The following is a 21,693-nucleotide window of genomic DNA, read 5'->3' as shown; positions in this document are numbered from 1 at the left end:
AGAAATGGAAATCCATGAATTTAGGGTTCAGGACTTGGATTCCACATTTATTAGCTGTGGGAATGTGGGCAGGCACTCCATCTATCTATGTCTTTCTCTGCAAAATGGAGATAATTTTGATAAAATCAATCTCACAAGGTTGTTGTAAGGAAAATGCATTATAAATCATCAAGTTTCAGAAATGTGAGCTGATTGCCATGTTCTCTTTAAAATCAACCCTTTGTCATAAACATGTTCATTATATGATTCTTGGGGATTGATCAGACTTAATTGAAAATGATGGGCCCACCTCTATTGTAATGGTAAAGCGAGTCCTGGGTTTCTTTCTGTTTACTCTTGATGGAGCACCTGTCCTCTTATAAAAAACTCCAAGAAGCCTCTTGTCAGAAGTTGAAGAATGGCTGCTTCTTGAAGATGAAGCAGAACAAAAAATTAAAAAACAGTACCCAATCACAATGCTAAAAAGGGAGCACCCTTATGGCTGGAAGAATATCATTGCCTGGGGATGGCAGAAGTATGAAAAGAGAACTTTGTATCCAGGGTCTTGGTTACCGCTCCTAACTTCTGCTTGACATCTTGTCCTTTTCAGTGTCTCAAACATGATGTTCATTAAGTAGTGCTTGTAGAAGGAGTTAACTTTAGTGATTGGGCCTGATGCAGTGACTGCATGTGTATAATAAGAACACAGCAGAGTACAGTTGAAAGAGCACGGGATTTGGAGACAGGAAACTTCTAACCTCTGTGAGTCTCCGTTTTCTTTCCTGTAAAGAAGAAGTTATATTATCTACCTCATAGGCTGTAGTCAAAGGTATAATAATACTTCAACTAACTACTCTGCCCAGGTAATGAGGAAGATGAAAATCCTTGCAAAACCTAACCTGCACTGATAATGAAGAACACGAGATAAATTAGGGAAAGTACCTTGTAACTGTAAAGGACACATAAAAGGCAGCCATGGTTACAATGCCCAGTACAAAATAAGTGCAATGTGTTTGTTTCTTTTAAAGGGGATTGACTGAAGCATTCTCAAACATAGGTCATATTTAAAACAAAGAGGTTATAATATGGAAGAAGACTTATCAGATCTAGTGAGGTTGTTTGGCAATAGAGGATTGGAAAACCTAGGATTGGAAAATACCACATCTCCCTCAAAAAAAAAAGTGATAACAAAAGAAGAATGTGCCAGGAATTATCCATGAAATGAATTAAAATGAAGACTTTCAAATTTCAATGAAAGCTGTCCTGGAGAAAATAGAGAACTTGAGCTCTTTCTGTCCTTGCCATAATCTGATTACTCTTTAAATGAAGAACCAAAGTTTTCTTCCATTGGTCAAACTTCAGCTAATGCAGAGATTTCTGTTATTGGCAGTTGCATTTGGACAAGCAAAATTGAGGAAAATGTTAAAGATAGACTTGCTTAGGAATTCCACTCCAAACTAGAGCCACCCTCATATATGTGACTTGCTTAGAAAATGAATGAACTATATATATATGTATATAAACTAACTGATTGTCTCCAGTCTCATTACATGCAAATCCTTCTGGGAAGAATTGGTGTTAGATCTTGAAGATTATAGCAGTTTTGTTGTTTGAGAAGGTTAAAGTTTAAAAGAGCTTCAGGATGGAAGAAGCTCTAACTTTCTTCCTTAAGATGAAGGGCCTGAACTGACTCAGTTCCTCTGACTCAAGTCCATAGATATAAATATAAAAAGCTGAAATGTCCCTTAGAAATCAATTCTTCCAAACCCTTTATTTTAACGATGCCTTATATTCTCATGGTCAAGCATTTCCTCCCGCATCTTTCATACTTTTTGTTAGCTAATTTTTGTGAAACAACTACATTTAATCATACTCAGTCTTTCTAGGCTAAAGCTAATTACTTGAAAGCTAAGGGGATAATGTTTCTTTGTTCCCTGCCTTTTGCAAATAACTTTATTGAATTGATGATGTGAGTTGGCAAAATTTCTCAAAGTTGAAAGAGCTTTCTTCTTTTTAAATATTATTCACCTATCTTTCTGTGTTCGGCAAACATGGATTTGGAACCAAACTTAATTATCATAATTTGTAATTCTTCTACTCTTAGTTCAGAGTTTTATAGTGCTTTAAGATTTATGATGCCCTTTGGGAATCTATCTGCCAAGGGAAAGTCAGGAACTATGTGAACACAACTACAAAACACTTTCCATACAAATAAAGTCAGATCTAATCAGTTGGAAAAATACCAAGTGCTCATAGATAGGCTGAGTGAATATAATAAAAACGACAATACTATCTAAATTAATCTACTTATTTAGTGCCATATCAATTAAACTCCCAAGAAATTATTTTACAGATCTAGAAAAAATAGTAACAAAATTCATCTGGAAGAACAAAAGGTCAAGAATTTCAAAGGAGTTATTGAAAAAAAAAAAGCAAACAAAGGTGGCTGAGTTGTGCCAAGACTAAAACTATATTATAAAGTAGTGGTCATCAAAACCGTTTGGTACTGGCTAAGAAATAGAGTAGTCAATCAATGGTATAGGTTAGGATCACAGGACAAAATAGTCAATAACTATAGCAATCTAGTGTTTGATAAACCCAAAGACCCCAGCTTTTGGAATAAGAACTCAGTATTTGACAGAAACAGCTGGGAAAATTGGAAACTAGTATGGAAGAAATTAGGACTCAACCCACATCTAACACCACATATCGAGATAAAATCTAAATGGGTTCATGATTTAAATATAAAAGAGTGCTATTATAAGCAAATTAGAAGAATATTGGATAGTTTTCTGAGAGGTAAGTTTACTAAGATCTATGGAGAAGGAAGGAATTTGTATCCAAAGAAGAACTGGAACTCAAATTGAACACCAGATAGATCATTTTGATTATATTAAGTTAAAAATTTTTTGTACAAACAAAACTAATCCAAATAAGAGCAGAAGGGAAGCAATAAATTGGGAAATCATTTTTACATTTAAGGGTTCTGATAAAGACCTCATTTCTAAAATATATAGAGAATTGACTCAAATTTATAAGAATTCAAGCCATTCTCCAATTGATAAATGGTCAAAGGATATGACCATTTTCAAAGACAAATTTAAGATGAAGAAATTAAAACTTTCTAATCATATAAATTATTCTCTATTCTAATCATCTAATTCATCTAGAACCTAGAGAATTAGGTTCTCTAAATCACTATTGATTAGAGAAATGCAAATTAAGACAACTCTGAGGTAACGCTACACACCTCTCAGATTGGCTAAGATGACAGTGTAGCCCAAAGCAGGAACATGCCATGCCAAGGAACCTCTCTTTTTGGCATGGCTGCTTGCAAGGACCCCTTGCCCACTGAGAAGACATTCTTTTTTCAGAGTTAATCCCTCTTTATCTCTCTCACCTACTTCTCTGTCAGGACTTGGCAGAGGACCAAAAGCAGGAATCATGCCAGGCCAAGGGATCTCTTCTTGACTTAACTGCCTATGAGGACTCCCTGCCCACTGCAAAGAGACTCCCTCTTCTCAGTGTTAACACCCTTATTTATCCTTCTGCCAAGATTTCTCTGCTAGGAGATTTTTCTACTAGGAACTTTTATCTCTCTCGGAATTTCTTTGCTAGGAGATTTCTCTACTAGGAACTTTTATCTCTCTTTGTGGGGATTTCTCTGCTAGGAATTTTATCTCTGAGGAAGTCAGCCTCCTAGCAAAGACTGACTTCTCAGGGCTGACAATAAACTTCTTTTTGCTAGTCTAACTTTTCAAGTTCATAAATTCTATTATGAAGGACCTGCGCTGACCGAAAGGGATTCCCACAACTCTTTGCCCTGCACTGAACCTCATCAACAGGAAAAGATAAGGACGAATGTTGAAGGGGATGTTGGAAAGTTGGGATACTGATACATTGTTGGTGGAATTGTGAACAGATCCTGCCATTCTGGAGAGCAGTTTAGAACTATGCTCAAAAAGTTATCAAATTGCCTGCCTTTTGAGCCAGTCGTGTTTCTACTGGACTTATATCCCAAAGAGATACTAAAGAAGGGAAAGGGACCCACATGTGCAAAAATGTTTGTGGCAACAAGAGAATTATATAAATATGTTTATACATATTGGATTTAACATATATTTAACATGTTTAACATATATTGGATTGCTTGCTATTTAGGGGAACAGGTGGGGGGGAAGGAGGAGAAAATCTGAAACACAAGGCTATGCAAGGATCAGTGTTGTCAAACTATCTGTGCATATGTTTTGAAAATAAAAAGCTTTATAAAAAAAGATTTGTGATGCCCTTTCCTAGGAAAAACTACGTAAAGTATGTAATGTCCTATTATTCCCACTTTATAGATAAGGAAACTGATATTCATGGAAATAAAGTGACTTGCTGGGATTTAGACACTAGTCTGCTGAACTGAAGTCCAACAATCTTTTTCTACCATACCACATCATTTTCTTCTGTAAAAGTTTTTGAAAGAGGTGCAACTGTTCAAAATAAATGAGCTCTTTTAATGTTTGTGGGCTTGAGATATTAAAAGAGAGATACATAGAAGGAGGGTCAGACTAATATCATTACATGTCATTTCCAGGCCAGTAGATTTTGACTTCACCTAAAGAAAAGCTTCCTAATAATTGAAGTTGTCCAGTTATGTTATACTCTGTCTTGAGGAAGAGTAAGTTCTCCTCATCTGAAACCTTCATGCAGAGGCTGGGTGAATCACTTGTAGAAGGATATGATATAGGAAGACCTCTGAGGACCTGCCATCTTTGATAGCATAGGATTCTTACTGTCAACATGAAAAGATGTTCTTTGAACTATAAAACTGTGTTGCTCTGTTTGCAAAGTTACAGGTGTTACTTTCTCACTAAAGTAGTCCTTATCTGTCTCTTCTTCTCCTATTGCATTTAACTGCTTTGCCCATGAATAATATGGAATTTAGTTGGGATTTTTGTTTATTTTTTTTGCCAAAGGCTAATTATTAAACTCTTGGAAAAAAGGCCCTAAAATGAAAATGCATGTTATTTCCTCTTCTAGCTTTCATTGAGATGTAATCTACTTATGAGTAAGATGGTTTAAACACTTAAGTTCTTAAAGGAATACACACTGAAGAGTTTGCATTTCCTAAGCCTAGGCAAGCTCTTTTCACATTTTGCTTGTCTAGCATTATTCTAGCACTGAAGCTGGAGAACTACTTGACTGGGATATTATGGAGGGACTTCTTCCCCTAAATGAGGATTGGTCTAGATCACACACCTCTAAGGTTCTTTCTCCTCTGAGTCTAAATTTGCATAACAAGGGTGTATGATTTGAGGGACATTTTTTTTTAATTGTTTTTTCCTGGTTATACATGTACCTTAATTTTTTTTAAATATACACATTTCTTTATGAATTATTTTTGGGAGAGAAAAGTCAAAACAAAAGGGAAAAACCATGAGAGAAAAAAACAAACAAGAAAAAGAAACAAAAAGGGACTATGGCATGTGTTGATTTACATTCTTTCTATGACTGCAGATGTGCCCAAAGTTTATTGGGATTGTCTTGGATCACTGAACAGCTGAGAAGAAACAAGTCTTTCATAGTTTATTATTGCAGTCTTGCTGTCATTGTACACATTGTATTCCTGTTTCTGCTTCTTTTGCTCAACTTTAGTTCGTGTAAATCTTTCCAGGTTTTTCTTTTCTTTTTTCTTTTCTTTTCTTTTCTTTTTTTTTTCCTGAGGCAGTTAGGGTTTAGTGACTTGTCTAGAGTTACACAGCCAGGACATATTATGTGTCTGAGATTAACTTTGAACTCAGGTCCTCCTGACTTCAAGACTGGTGCTTTATTTACTGTGCCACCTAGCTTCTCCTTTCCAGGCTTTTAAAAAATCATCTTGTTCATTACTTTTATATACCATCACTTATTCAGCTATTCCCCAATTGATGGGCATTTACTCATTTTCCAATTCTTTGCCACCACAAAAAAGCTGCTACAAACATTTTTGCACATACGGGTCTTTTTCTCTCTTTTTTGATTTCTTTGTAATAAAGACCCAGTAGTGGCACTGCTGCTGGATCAAAGAGTATAAACAGTTTTATAGTCCTTTGGGCATAGTTCTGAATTGCTCTCCAGAATTGTTGGATCTTCTCACAATTCCACCTGCATTCACAACTCCAGAGCATTAGTGTCCCAGTTTTCCCATGTCCCCTCCAATATCTATCATTTTTTCCTGTCATTTTAGTCAGTCTCATAGGTGTGAGATGGCATCTCAGAGTTGTTTGAATTTGCATTTCCTTGAGGGACATTTAAAATATTATTGCACATGGATTTGCCAGTCCTGGGGGAAATGACAAAGCTTGAACAAGTCATCTCTTAATTTTACATTTACATAATTTATTTTCATTATCTAGGCATATGACTTGGTTAAACATTAGCTCTATGACAGATCTTTTTAATAAAAATTTTCCTTTTAGCATTCTAGCTATCACACAGTATTTTGAGGGTGATCAACATCATATGTGTATTGGATACTCTGGAGTATAAAATCAGAAATGGTTGGTGGTTTTTATCCTTTAGTGATTGGTTGTTTCCTGTCTTCTGACTTGTTTTGACACGAGCTTTTCACATTGACTTTTTTTTTCCGCCCTTTATTGCAGGTCCTATGGCAGTGTTTTCAAAGCTATTCATAAAGAAACTGGCCAAGTGGTTGCAATTAAGCAAGTTCCTGTGGAGTCCGACCTTCAAGAGATTATCAAGGAAATTTCAATAATGCAACAGTGTGACAGGTAAAGTACATAAAGCATGGCCTGACTATTGAATTTATCAGTTTTTTTAAAAAGCTGAATATTTTTCAGAAGTGAGAATAGAGTGGTGCTACATTGCACATTCTCTTGCACAGAAATATTCCAACTGTGTCTCAATAGCTGAAATTGTCTAATATGTACCCAACCTAGCACAATTCAGTTTTAATATTTGGTTCATTGGAAAAGGAAGCAATTTAAGAAGTAGAAATGTTAGGACATGGGTGTGCATGGGTCTTGCTTTTTTTGATAATGATCTCTATAATTTCCCATGGAGAAAACATTTTTGAGTGCTAAGTTGAAAGATTGTTAAAATGGTCTTAACTATAGGGATTTTGTTAAAATGGTCTTAACTATAGGGATTTTGTAACCTTAGGTAGGAAAATGAAAAAAATATTTACCACTACTGCCCTCATTATTTATTCTCTTTCTCAGTCCTTAAAGTGTTGGGGTTTTTGTTTTATTTTAAATTCTATTGTTAAATAGTAAGTTCTTCTTCCTTTTTTGAGGAACTAAGATTTGTCAAATTCTGCAGGCAGGAAATCAGCCACACAAGCAACCACAAGAAAACAGATGACTTGTCATCAAGTTCCATTACCACTAGTCTTTTCATGTCTAAGTAGGCCACAGCAGTAACTTCTTGGGGTGTCTCTGATTCTGAGGTGATTTCAGGCTCCGAGGTGCTATGAGAGAGGAGAGCTCCAGTTCCAGGAATTGAAACCTTGCACCTTTGGATCCATTTAGCCTTCTAGAGTACATTTGCCACTAGCATTGAGGGAGAGGAATTTTTTCCTGGGGAAACTAATAACTTGTGTTATTTTAAAGCTGCAGTTCACTTTCACATTTATTACTGCATTTGATTTTTTTGTCAGCCCTATGAGGTAAGCTTGACAAAGGTTATAATTCTTATTTGAGAGATGAGAATACAGTCTCTGAGATGCTAATAATAATAGCTTGTGCAATAATACTAAAAATGATAATTATTTTATAAAGCTAATATTTATGTAGTATCTACTGTGCTGCATCAGGTACTATGTTAAGTGCTTCTACAGCTAAATTATTTGATTTTCACAACAATCCAGTGAATTACATGGTAAATATTCCTGTTTTACAGAAGAGGAAACTGAGACAAACAGCTTAAGTGACTGGCTCAGTCACAGAGCTAGAGGATGTCTGACACTGGATTTAAATTCATGTCTTCCCGATTCCAGATCCAGTATTCTATCCACTGCCCCACACAGTTAACACAATTACCACAACTAAAAACACAACAATAACAGCTCCATATTATTGTCTTAATTGTACAGATGAAGAAACTGAGATTCAATGGGATTAAGTAACTTGTTTGGATCACACAGTTAGGAATATGACTTTTGACTTTCAGTCCAGTTTTCCTTTCCTCACATATTTAACAGAGGCAACAATTAGACTAGTTTTATTTTTTTCCTTGTTATTTCTTAAAGGCCAAATAAAACTCACATTTTAAAAAAATATCATTTAGTCAAATAAGTCTTGGAAGTTAATCCCATCCCTATCCTCCCTTTCCCAAGACAAATTATTGAATCCATTCCCAGATTGCCTGTTGGGGTTTCCGTGTACTTATTAGGTTGCCTAAGAGTCTGTTCTGAATGGGCAATATATATTTAAGTTGTGTAATCAGTAGGTATTCAAGTAACTACAGGACTTAATGAAGGATATAAAAAAACAATACCTCTCTCTTTCAGGATCTTACAATTTAGCTGTAGAAACAAAACATATAAAAAGATAACTCATGAAAAGATAACTAACAGTTCAGGGTAGTTTTGATAAGTGTCTGGTGAATAGTGCTATGAGAGCACAGTTCCATGGACATAGAATGATCTGAGTAAATATTTAGATTAGATTGGAGCTTAGGGAAGGGAAGGGAAGGATCACCTAATATGATAATCTACCCTTATTTCTATAACATAGGTAGGCCAGAATAAAATGGTAAGAGACTTGATTACAGTTTATTCTGGTTCTTTCTGTTGTTACTGGCATGTTGCCCAGGGACACCTTGTCATTTATAACTGCATTAGGAGACTGGATGTTAGCTACTTTTCTGTTACCATGCAACATTATTTAGACCAATTAAAACTAGACATGATTGTATTCAGAGTTGAATATTTCCTCTGAATAAGAGTCTTAACAACTCCCTGAAAATTCTGAGAGATAAATTTCTTTTTTAGCTTAAGACCTAATATTATATCTCTGATCCTGAATTTGAATAATTTACTAAGCTTTGGAGCTGTGTGATTGCCTTCTGTATGTCTTGACAGCATGATAAAAAGGTTATGTTTTAAGACAGCTGCTAATTTATTCTCTTTGACTTTCTTAGCCCTCATGTAGTGAAATATTATGGCAGTTATTTTAAGAACACGGATCTTTGGATAGTAATGGAATACTGTGGTGCTGGCTCTGTGTCTGATATCATCCGATTACGAAATAAAACAGTAAGTTTTCCTCCTATAACAATGTATTTTGTTCCTGCTCTTCTAAAAACTTCTTTTCTCCAGAAATTTTTGTTGATTTGCATGCCTATGACTGCTGTTTTTTTTCTACTTTCTCTTTGCCTTTTTTCCTTAACTCCATCTCTGACTATCCCCACAACACTATCCTATTTCAACATATTTTCTGATGTCTCACACCAACTTTACATAATTAATCTTAGAACTTATCTTCTGATTTTTTAAAAGTGATATGATATTAGAGTTGGACTTTATAACATGAAATTTTTATAACTTGAAGTTACCTATTTTTTTCTCTAGTCCATTCCCCTTATTTTAAAAAATAAAGAAGTGCCTTGTTCAAGGTCACATAGGGTATCACATAGGGTACAGGATCATAGACTTAGAGTTGGATGAGATCTTAGGAGCCACAGAGTTCAACTCCCTCATTTTATACATGAGAAAACTCAGAGTTTAATTAACTTGCCCAGAATTATCCAGCTAATAAATTTTTTGAGGTAGTATTTGAACTCATGTCTTCTTGACTTTCAAATCCAGTGTCCTGTTGACTCCATATAATGAGCAACAGAGAGCCAGGATTTCAGCTGAGGTCTCCTCCAAATCCAGTGTTTTTCCTACTTTCCTGTTATGGGAAAGTCTTAATTCTTCATAAATTCACAAATAATTTGCTTCATAAATTATTTATAATAAATGTTAAATTTTATCTAGTTTTCTTCTTACCAGCTTTCTTTGCCACTTAAACAGTATGTAGTCAAGAAGTGAAGTGTAATTTCAATGTAACAGAGTGTAATGGGGATGGCTAGTTTGCCACTGCTACAAAAACTATCATTTTGTGTAGGATTCCAAGTTAAAAAAATGTCAACTCTAACAAATTTTTTTATTAAAGAAAAATTATACAAAATTGTACAAGTTGTACAAAACCTATACCAGGTTTTGATGAATAAATTTCCTTATGGCAAAGGATCACATCTGGAGCTGAAAGGAACCTTAGAAGTCACCTTCCAACTCCTTTTTCAGAGGTTAAGGGACTTAGCACTTAAATGCTGTTTTTGATCAATTGCTTTAGATTATATTGATGGTATGAGGAAAAATTAGGGTGCAAATATGTATCCCTGGACTGAGAGATTTTTCCATTGCACACCCCCTACCCCCCATAAAACTTGAAATCTATTTGGGGTGTTATGACATTGATAAATAACTATTAATCAAAACAGAACAAAGAAAATAAGTACACTATATTAAGGTCTAATGTGGGACAGATCTTTTCCAAAGGGCAACTAGGTGGTGCAGCGGATAGAGCACTAGCTCTGAAGTCAGGGGGACCTGAGTTCAAATGTAACCTCACACTTAACACTTCCTAGCTGTGTGACCCTTGACAAGTCACTCAACCCCAATTGCCTCAGCCAAAAAAAAAAAAAATTTCCAGCTGAGGAGATTAGGAAATACTCTACAGACCAAGTGGCATTTAAGATAGGTAAGAATTAAATATAAAGAACTTTTATATTACCTAGATCCTACTACCATCTCTTTGAATGCACTTTTAGCAGCAAAATGCTTGCTTTTATTCAAGGTGTAAATTCAGTGGATGGGGCAATATCCTAATTAGTTTTAAAAATCACATTCCAAAAGTGTGAGAAAGTGATTGACTTTAAGAATTTGTTCCAGGTTTTCTATTAATAACAAATATATTTGATCAATTTATATGAGGTAATATTTAGATTAAGGGATCTTCTCCAGTGTCACATATTAGTAAGTGGAACCAAGTATTAATGCCAAATCTTAGGACTTTTTTGCCTGATATTTTTTCCAATAAATGCAATTACATAAGCAAGAAAGGCAGCACATTGGTCAGATCCGGGACAGTTCTGAACGTTGAGATGAATGGCTTTGCATATATTATAAATATTTAAGAAATTATTTGATTACTTTAGATCAGTTAGCTCATATGATTAAGAACTTAGAGTTAATGAGACTTAAATTATGGGTTTGGTTCTTGTGCAAACCACTTCTCTTTATTCTCTTTAATAACCACAGCTGGGAGTTCTTATCATATTTCTCACAAATATATGCTCCTGGTCCTCAGGGGCCTTGGTGAATGTGGGGATAGAGTGGTACAAATTTAAGACTAGCCTTAAATAATGATAATCCTGCCATTCCTAGTAAAATACTTAAAAATTCTGGTCTCAAAAATGAAGACTGTTTCTTTAAGTTGTGCATATCACTCCATTTCTGTACCTTTTCCAGAACTATTCTCCATCAATAATTTTCCAGTGATCTGTGATCCATTATTATGGGCATTCCTTTTAGTGATGCAGATTACAACATCTGTATTCTTTCATCCTATAGGACATTTGTGTGTGTCTTCTGGCATCCTCCTAGGATGTTCACCTAACTGCTGGGGGCCTTCCTCTGGATTTCTTGACATTAAACCAAGGAAGCTTGAGGATTCCTTCCAGTGTTAAACAGTAATAGTAATAATAACAACTTCATTCACAGAATGCTTTATGCAGACTGTATATATCGCATTGGTTAATGCTTTCTTTATCTAATAGCATTATATTCATGTTGTAGATGAAGAAACCAGGTCAGAGAAGGAAATTAACCCAGAGGCAAATAGTAAGTGGGAAGCCTAGATGTGACTTTAGATTCCAGTATCTTGCTAATGACCCAAATATCATCTACCTTGTTACCTTTACCTTAATACTTCATTTGGTTAACAAGCATTTATTAAATACCTAATATGTGGCTGGCACTCTGCTAGACCCTAGGATACAAAGAATAAAACAGTTCATTTTCTGAAGAATCATAATATTGGATCACCTAAATAAAGGACATATGTGGAGAGGTGTATGGTAAGCATAAATAGATTGCAGTATAGTACCATGATTTGTGTGAGAGTAAAATTTGAGTGAGAAAAACACAAGAATCAAAGGCTCGAGAGTCAAAGGGCCTAGGTTAAAATCCCCCCACTGCTACTTATCATCTTATATGATTTTGAACAGATCATTTAATTTGCACCTCAGTTTTCTCATTTTTAAAATGGAGAATTGAACTAGATAGTTTCCAAAGTATTTTCTAGCTCTAGGCAGTGATCTCTTTTATTGGTGTGGACATTTTTCTCACCAGTGCAAATTATTTATTTATTTATTTATCCTTTATAACTTTTTGCTGTATTTTCTTATAGATTCTTCATAGGTGATTTTTTTGAGCATTTTTAATATTCTTTTAACATCTCATAGAATCCTGCTTACCATTAGAATTATTTATTATTTGCCTTTTATTCTTGTACATTGTGTTCCCACCTCCAGTGGTAAAAGCTTATGACAACAAAATCTCACACACACCCTCTCCCCCAAGCTTATGCTCCCTTTTTGTCCTATGATGAATAGGAGAAAGTTCCCTATTACTGCTGAGGTGAGCTTTAAGCATTAGGCCACTGCTGCTCCATGGATCTTCTGGTTCCTACCTGAATGGAGCTTTCTTCCATTCCAGGAGATAGTCTTTGGCTAGGACCAAGAATGTCAAGGCTCCAGATAGTTCAAATGTAGCTGTACATTGATATTGATGATAGGCCAATTCACCCTTTTAGTTACCTACTATGTTATGGTATAGAAATTTGAAGATTCAGGACCTAGCCAATATTCTTTTTTTTTCTTTAAGATTTTATAAGGCATTTTACTTTGTTTTTTTTTTTTTTTAACTTTTAAATTTATTTATTTAATATTTTCCCCGGTTACATTTTTTACTTTTTTATAATGGCTTTTTATTTTTCAAAATATATGCATAGTTTTCCACATTCACCTCTGCAAAACCTTGTGTTCCAAATTTTTTCTTCCTTCTTTTTTAGACATCAAGCAATCCAATATAGATTAAACATATGCAATTCTTTAAAACATATTTCCATATTTATCATCCAGTCAATATTCCTAACTTCATCTTTCTTTCTTGCCTTGGCTGTAGACTTACTGTAGTAGGTGGTCCTTTAAAGAGCAGAAGAATGGTTTCAAATTTCCCTGATCATAGTTAAAGTGCAGTGGCAACATATAAAAAGATGGCTTCTGTGGCCAGCAGCCACGTATCCTGACAATATCAGCATTGGTTTTAAGCCTAAGGTGCTGTAAAATGAAGTTAGGAATGTGGAGGGGAAAGTGATGAAATGTTCCCACGTATACCCACAATGTTCCCACATATAGCCCAGGAGTGGGCTTTCAACCATCTCTCCCACACATTTCCATTTCTTCTTTCTTCAGTGCCTGCTGTAGGTCAGGAGTTGGGGTGAGGATGGTGTTGGATAAGTTGAAGAAGCTTTAAAAAGTATAGCTGCGTGGCATTTAGGGGACTCAATTATTGTTTTTGCAAAGGTATGGGAATATAATAGGAAGACCTGGATCTGAAGTGGAAGGACCCAGTTTTAAATGCTAACTGAACTTGGACAAGGCATTTAATCTCTCTGGGCTTCAGTAGCTTCATCTCTAAAAGATGGGAGGTGGACTAAATGATTTTTAAGGTTCTTTCCAGTTCATGGATCTGTGTGAACAATTTACAGTGGATGATATTTATTTTAATGACTTTAACTCATTTTTCTTCTCTTTTCCTCATGTACTGATTCTATATTATAGTACAGAACTTAAAATTTTTTGGTCTCATTTTTTTCATAGTTGACAGAAGATGAAATAGCTACAATATTACAATCAACTCTTAAAGGACTAGAATATCTTCATTTTATGAGAAAAATACACCGAGATATTAAGGCTGGGAATATCTTACTAAATACAGAAGGACATGCAAAGCTTGCAGATTTTGGAGTAGCAGGTCAACTTACAGTGAGTATAAAATTATTTGTTTTGATAACCCTTATCTCTCTAACTGTAGAACAGCAATTCACTTAATAAGTATTATTCCTGCCTGACATAGGAGGAGATATAGATTTTAGATAAAGTCTTTGACTTTATGCGGATTAAAGTCTAGTAAGGAATAAGACACCAATACAAATAACTATAAAATAGGACTACAGTGAGAAAGTTTCAGAAAGGGCTGTGTGAGATCTGAGGGAAATGATTGTTAATAACTAGAAGGTGTCAGTGAAAGCTTGGAAGAGGTGGCCATTGAATTGGGCCTTTCAGGAATGAATAAGAAAGGACTTGTGATATTAGAGTCAAGATGATGGAGTAGAAGAAGCTCATAGCCAAACTCTAACCAACATTCCCCTCCAAACAATTTAAAAATGCTGCTGTTAATTGAATTCTGGAATAGCAGAGCCAATGAAAGATTGGGGTGAAATGTTTTTCCAGCTTAGGACAGTTTAAGAGGTCAGAAAGAAAGGTCTATGACACTGAAGTGGGAGCTGTCCCCAGAGTCTGTATGATGGCAGCTTTGGAAGCTTACAAGCCAGAGATAGTAAGGAATTGGAAGACTGGTCAGAAAGAAATAATAGGGGACCTCTCTGATAGCATGGAATGAAGAACAACTCCTTTTCCTATACCCACTTTTGGATCATGCCTCCAGGACAGAGAAGAGCACTTTCTGTCACAAGGGAGCACAGGTTCTGAGGAGCAATAGCACTTATGGCTACAAGGGATCAAGGGACCTTTCCTGAATCTGAATAAGGATTGGGGCATAGACCAAATGAGCAATGACCACAACTCTGCGTGGATCACACCATCTTGGAAACGCTAAAAACTTTCAGAACCCCAGAATTAGCCCTGAAAAGAATAGAATCAAAAAAAAAAAACTAAAACTAAAGCTAAGAACAGTTCCTCCAACTCCAACTTCCAGAAGTGAGCTTTCAGTTACTTCTCCCATACGTTTCCAATTCCTCTTTCTCCAGTATTTGACATAGGTTAAAAAGTGTAACATAAAAGTTCAAAGTCAAAAAATAGGCTAAAAACAGAAAGAAGAACTTGATCAAAAAAAGTTGCTATAGTGACAGTGAAGATCAAGACACAAATTCAAAAGAGGGTGATAGTGTCAAAACAACTGCAAACTGACCCTCAAATGGAAAAAAAGAATGAATTGGATGTAAGCCCAATAAGAATTCTTAGAAGAGCTAAAAAATGATTTTTAAAATCAAATGCAAGTAGTAGAAGAAAAATTGAGAAAAGAAATGAGAGCAATGCAAGACTATTATGGAAAAATCCATTAAAAACTTGGAAAAAAGAGGTACAAAACTATTGAAGAAAATAACATTTTAAAAAACAGAATTGGCCAAATAGTAAAATATATACAAAGCTTTATTTGTGAAAATAATGTCTTAAAAAGCAGAATTGGCCAAATGAAAAAGAAGATATAAAAGTTTACTGAAGAAAATAATTCTTCGTTATACATAGACATTATAACTTAAACATTATAACTAGACAAATGGAAGTTTTGCCTCCATAACACGTCAAAAAACATGCAAATAAGCAAGAAAATAAAAGTCAGATGGATGAAAAAATAGGGAAAATGTGAAATATCTTATTGGGAAAAACAACTGATTTGGAAAATAAATTGAGGAGAAATAATTTAAGAATTATTGCATTGCCTGAAAGCCATGATAAAAAAAAATCATATTTCAAAAAATCATAGATCTTATTTTAAGAAATTAAGGAAAATTGCCCACCACTAACGACAAAGTTAAATTAATTATTAAAAGTTATTTTGACCAATTATATGTCAGTAAAATTGACAATCTAAGTGAAATAGATGAAAATTTATAAAAATAAATTGCCTAGATTAACAAAAGAAAAAAATACTTAACCTCATCTTAGAAAAGGAAATTAAACAAGCCATAAATAAACTTTCTAAAAAAAATTCCCCAGGACTAGATAGATTTACAAGTGAACTTTATCAAACACCTGAGAAACAATTCCCAGTACTATATAAATTTTGAAAAAATTGGTTAAAAAAAAAATTCCCACCAAATTCCTTTTATAACACAAATACAGTCTTGATACCTAAACCAGAGAGAGCAAAAATAGGAAGAAAACTATAGATCAATTTTCCTAAGAACAACCAACTAAAATAAAATACTAATATGGATATTTATATCAGTATGCCATAAAGACCATGCACTATGACTAGATGAGATTTATACTAGAACTTCAAGGATGGCTCAATAATAGGAAAATCATTAGCATGATTGACCATATCAAAAACAAACCCAACAAAAATCATGTAATTATCTTAATAGATGCAGAAAAAGCTTTTGATAAAAGATGATAGCCATTCTAACTAAAAACATTCTTTAGAAAGCATAGGAATAAATGAAGCCTTTCATAAAATGGAAAGTACTATCTATCTAAAATTAAGGAGTCTTAATTTCCCAATAATTCTTCCCAACAAGATCAGAAGTGAGTTAAGAAGTTCTGGAAATACTAGTCATAGCAATAAGATAAGCAAAAGAAATTGAAGGAATAAAATTTGGTAACGAGGAAACAAAACTATCATGCTTTGCAGATAATTTGATGATTACTTAGAGAATATTTTAAAAATCAACTTAAAAACTAATTGAAACAGTTAACAACTTCAGCAAACTTGCAGGATATAAAATAAACTCATTTAAATCAAACATTTTTATATACTACCAATAAAACCCAACAGCAAGAAATAGAGAAATTCCATTTAATATAATTGCAGACAATATAAATATTTGCTAAGACAAACACAGGGACTAATACAAACGTGATTAGAAAACACTTTTCTATGAATAAGTGTATATAATTTTATTATTATATTTATTATTTTATTTTTCGAATGACATGTAGATAATTTAAACTAATTTTTAAATACAATTTTGAGTTTAAATTTTTCCACTCTCCCCTCCTTAAGATGTTAAGCAATTAAAGTTAATACATGTGCAATCATGTAAAACCTATTTCCATATTAGTCATGTTGTGAAAAAAGAAACAATTTGCAAAAAATTACAGCTTGCAAAAGGAAAAAAACATGAAAAAATAAAGTGAATATAGTATTTTTCTATCTGCATTTAGACATAATCATTTCTTTCTGTGGATATGGATAGTATTTTCCATCATGAGTCTTTTGGATTGCCTGGGATCATGCTATTGCTGAGAAGAGGTTACTCATAGTTTATCATTGCAAAATGTTACTGTTGCTATGTTCAGTGTTCTTTTGGTTCTGCTTATTTCATTTTATATCAGTTCATTTAAGTTTTTCTAAGTTTTAATTCATGCAAATAAAGATAGATCTAAACATTTGGAGAAATAATAATTGCTCATGAGTAGACTAGTCCAATATGTTAAAAATGGCAATGCTACCTAAATTAATTTATTTAGTGCTATATTAATCATATTAGTAAAGAATTATTTGATAGACTTAGAAAAAATATCAAAATATACCTAGAAGAACAAATTTTCAAAACTATCAAGGAAATCAATGAAAAATATAGAAGGTGGCTGGCTTACTAGTACTCGATTTCAGACTATTACTACAAAGCATCAGATCAATTTGGTACTAGTTAAACAGAATGGGGAGTCATGGGTTAGATTTTGTATATAATACAGAGTAGTAAATGACTTTAGTAATCTAATTTTTGATAAGCCCAAAGATCCAAGTTTGGGAAGTAAAAACTCACCATCTGATAAAAATTACTAGAAAAACTGGAAACTGCTTTGGCAGAAACTAGTCATAGACTAACATCTCACATAAATATATTAAAATAAGATCAAAATGAATAAAAGAAGAAAAAAAATTTAAAAATGGATAAAAGATTTATATATAAAGTATCATATCATAAATATAAGTTAGGAAGCATAGAAAAATTTACTTGTCTGATGTATGAATAAGAAAAGAGTTTATGAACAAACAAAAGATAGGATCTAAGGAAGAAAAATAGATCATTTTGATTACTTGAAATGAAAAGGTTTTGCAAAAACAAGACCAATGCATCCAAAAATTAGAAGGAAAATAGAAAACTACAGGGAGGGAGCATATGGCAAATTTCTTTCAAAAGGGTCTCATCTTTCACATATATAGAGAACTAAGCAAAATATTTAGAAATTAAAAACTCATTCCCTAGTTGATAAATGATCAAAGGATATGAACAGGTATTTTTCAGAAGAAGTTAAAGCTATCAATAGTCACATGAAAAAATACTCTAAATGACAACTGATTAGAGAAATACAAATCAAATTAACTCTGAGATTCTGAGATAGAACCTCACATCTATCAGATTGGCTAACATAACAGAAAAAGAAAATGACCTGTTGGAGAAAATGTGAAAAAATAGGTACATTGCTACATTGTTGATGGAGTTGTGTACTGATCCAGCCATTCTGGATAACAGTAGGGCACAGTGCTCAAAGGGCTATAAAATTATACAGACCTTTTTTTTTTTTTTTTTTCAATTAAAACTTTTTATTTTCCAAACATATGGATGGATAATTTTTCAACATTGACCCTTGCAAAACCTAGTGTTCCAGATTTTCCCGTTCTTTCCCCTAACCACTCCCCCAGATGGTAAATAATCCAGTATATGTTATATATGTTAAAATATATGTTAAATCCATATTTATACAATTATCTTGCTGCACAATAAAAATCCAATCAAAAAGGGAAAAAAATGAGTAAGAAAACAAAATGCAAGCGAACAAGAAGAGTGAGAATGCTGTGTTGTGGTCCACACTCAGTTCCTACAGTCCTCTCTCTGGGTGTTGATGGCTCTCTTCATCACAAGATCAATGGAACTGGCCTCCATCATCTCATTGTTAGAAAAAGTCATGTCCATCAGAATTGATTATTATTGCTGTGTACGTGCTCATTTCACTTAGCATCAGTTCATGTTAGTCTCTCCAGACCTCTCTAAAATCATCCTTATGCAGACCTTTTGACCTAGCAGTACCATTACTAGATATTCCCCAAAAGATTAAAAATTAAAAAGGAAAAGAACCTACATGTAAAAAATATTTATAGCAGCTCTTTTTGTGGTGGCAAAGAGAAACTGAAAGGATGCCTATCAGTTGGGGAGTGATAGAAGAAGTTGGTATTTGAGTATGATAGAATAGAATTTGGAACTCAAAATTTAAAAACAATGCTAGAAATTTTTTTTTAAGAAACTAGATAAGTAAAGAATAAATAAGACATTATTAGCGTAATAATGTAATGACCTAACTTCGAGGTGGGATATATCAATCTTATAAAATAGATTAGTAAAGTACAGAGATAAACATAATTCAAATTAGAATTGAATAAGTATTTAAAAGTAGTGGAGAGTGTGATAAGATCATTTGAGGGAGTTGAGATTGGGTAAGAAAACCAGAGCTGTTGAATAAATTGTTTTTTAAATAAAAATACAAATAGGAAAAAAAGAGCTGATATTTTTTTCTTGCTCCCAACTCTATTTCTGATTTTTCTTCTATTATTTCATGTTTGTTCTTCTGCTTCCCATTTAGGATACAATGGCAAAACGGAATACAGTGATAGGAACCCCTTTCTGGATGGCTCCAGAAGTGATCCAGGAAATTGGGTATAATTGTGTGGCAGACATCTGGTCACTGGGAATCACTGCTATTGAAATGGCAGAGGGAAAACCCCCATATGCTGATATCCATCCAATGAGGGTGAGGAAATTGATGGAAAACTAATGAAATAGTTTCTAATTGGGACAATTCATGACTGTTTGAAGGGACTATAGGCCAGACTATCAGAACTATAAGAGAATTTAGGGAACATTTAATCCCGTGTCTTCATTTTACAGAGAAGGACACTGTTACCTAGAGTGGATAAATGAATTTTCCAAGTCACATATTGAGTATTAAAGCCAGATGGGAGTGGGTCAAAGTCCAGGAGAGGCAATGATTTGGATTCTGAACTAGCTCAGATGCCCAATTCTGGTTTACATTGAAAAGTTGATTTTGATCCTTTAGGGACCTATCTCTTATACATTGTACTCTTATTATTGAATAGTACACTAAAGGTACAGTTAATGCTAATTAGTTTCCCTCTAGGGAGAATTTTTATGCTAGGAATCTGTTAGGTCTAAGTGAAGACTTTTTTATAGTTTGGTGTTTTTGCATGAGGGGATAGGAATGGAGAGAGATGAGAGGGGAAAATTATACTTATTTGGACATTTAAAATTAAATAATTTTGATAATTTCTGGCAAAATTTTTATTTTAGAAAATTATAACTTTCATATTACTGGAAATTAAAAGGGATAATATTGTTATTTTTGACATTGAAGAATTTAACTGCAGCATGTTATACCTCTACATCATAACTATACTGTGTCATGATTTTGTTCACATATTTAAAAATATTCAGCTAATCTCAGTACTTCTTTCTGAGGCATGTGGTATTGAAATATAATCAGCCTCTTAGCATTTTCAGTGAATGCCAAAGATTGTAGAGTAATAAAATCCTGGAAATAGAAGAGACGTTAGAAGCTATTTAGTGCAACCTCCTTATTTCATAAATGGAGAAACTGAAATTGGAAAAGGAAGGAACCTGGCTAAGGCTACTACTCAGTGAGTTAGTACTCCTGCTGGAACTCGAATCCAAATTCCAATCCTAGTTTCTATTACTTTTCTCTTACTCCACAAACAGTGAGCACGGTAAGTGATGATGATGGCCACGGGGGAAAGATGAAAAAGTGTTCTGGGAATCCTCTGGGCATTATAACCTTTGGAATTGGCTTCTGACTTTCAGGGTTCACCAGTAATGACTACCAGGAGATGGTGCACCTGAATTGAGTCAGAAATAATGGATGGGATAGTTATATATGAATAAGGGATACTTGGAAAATGACTCCCAAATCTCCATGATCTGAAATATTCAAACTTTTATTAGTATCCTAGTGGGACACATTAGTGGAAAGAATGAACGCTTTTTTATTCATTCACTTATTTACTATGATTCATTGTTAAAAAAAAATGCCTGGTATATGTAATATTCTGTTCTTGATAGGTGCTGGGGTAAGCACAGATATAGAATGCAGTTTCTATCTTCAATTTAAATTTTTTTTTTTTTTTGGCTTCCCTAATAAGATTTCTAATGAGGCATTATTTTTTCCCCCTTTGAAAAACTTTCTGTTTCAGGCCATCTTCATGATTCCTACAAATCCCCCTCCCACGTTCCGAAAGCCAGAGCTCTGGTCTGACAACTTTGCTGATTTTGTGAAGCAATGTCTTGTGAAGAGCCCTGAGCACCGGGCCACGGCTACTCAGCTCCTTCAGGTATAGAACTCACTTGGCCAGGGTACCTGACTGTAGCCTGGAGCATGTGATGGAGATAAATGTGGTGATTTTTCTTGGCAGACAAATGGAGGCACATTATGGTTGATGAGGTTAGGTAAAGTCTTAAGTGACATTTGAAGAATTTTTGGACTGTAATGACAAAGAAAGAAATTATCAGCATGAGTTTTTAGATATCCCTTAGTAGCTAGGTGATTATGGATGAACCACTGCTTTTCTAGAGTTCTTTCTTTGAGTATCTTTGAAGAAGATATTTTCTTCATAAAGTA

At 34.1% G+C, this 21,693-nt stretch overlaps 1 protein-coding gene across 2 annotated transcripts in view; it reads left to right on the top strand.

The window, feature by feature from the left end:
- STK4 (serine/threonine kinase 4) overlaps window positions 1-21,693 on the top strand; it is a 115,310-nt gene that overhangs the window by 6,128 nt on the left and 87,489 nt on the right. For both annotated transcript variants that reach the window (XM_051976484.1, XM_051976485.1), the window contains exons 3-7: window positions 6,609-6,737; window positions 9,109-9,223; window positions 13,897-14,061; window positions 19,627-19,794; window positions 21,269-21,406. In XM_051976484.1, coding sequence (XP_051832444.1) covers window positions 6,609-6,737; window positions 9,109-9,223; window positions 13,897-14,061; window positions 19,627-19,794; window positions 21,269-21,406 — 715 coding nt within the window. The remainder of the gene's footprint in view (window positions 1-6,608; window positions 6,738-9,108; window positions 9,224-13,896; window positions 14,062-19,626; window positions 19,795-21,268; window positions 21,407-21,693) is intronic.

This window comes from Antechinus flavipes, chromosome 2 (genome assembly GCF_016432865.1).
Source record: "Antechinus flavipes isolate AdamAnt ecotype Samford, QLD, Australia chromosome 2, AdamAnt_v2, whole genome shotgun sequence".
NCBI classification, from domain to species: Eukaryota; Metazoa; Chordata; class Mammalia; order Dasyuromorphia; family Dasyuridae; genus Antechinus; species Antechinus flavipes.
This window is presented reverse-complemented; position numbering and strand designations above follow the sequence as displayed.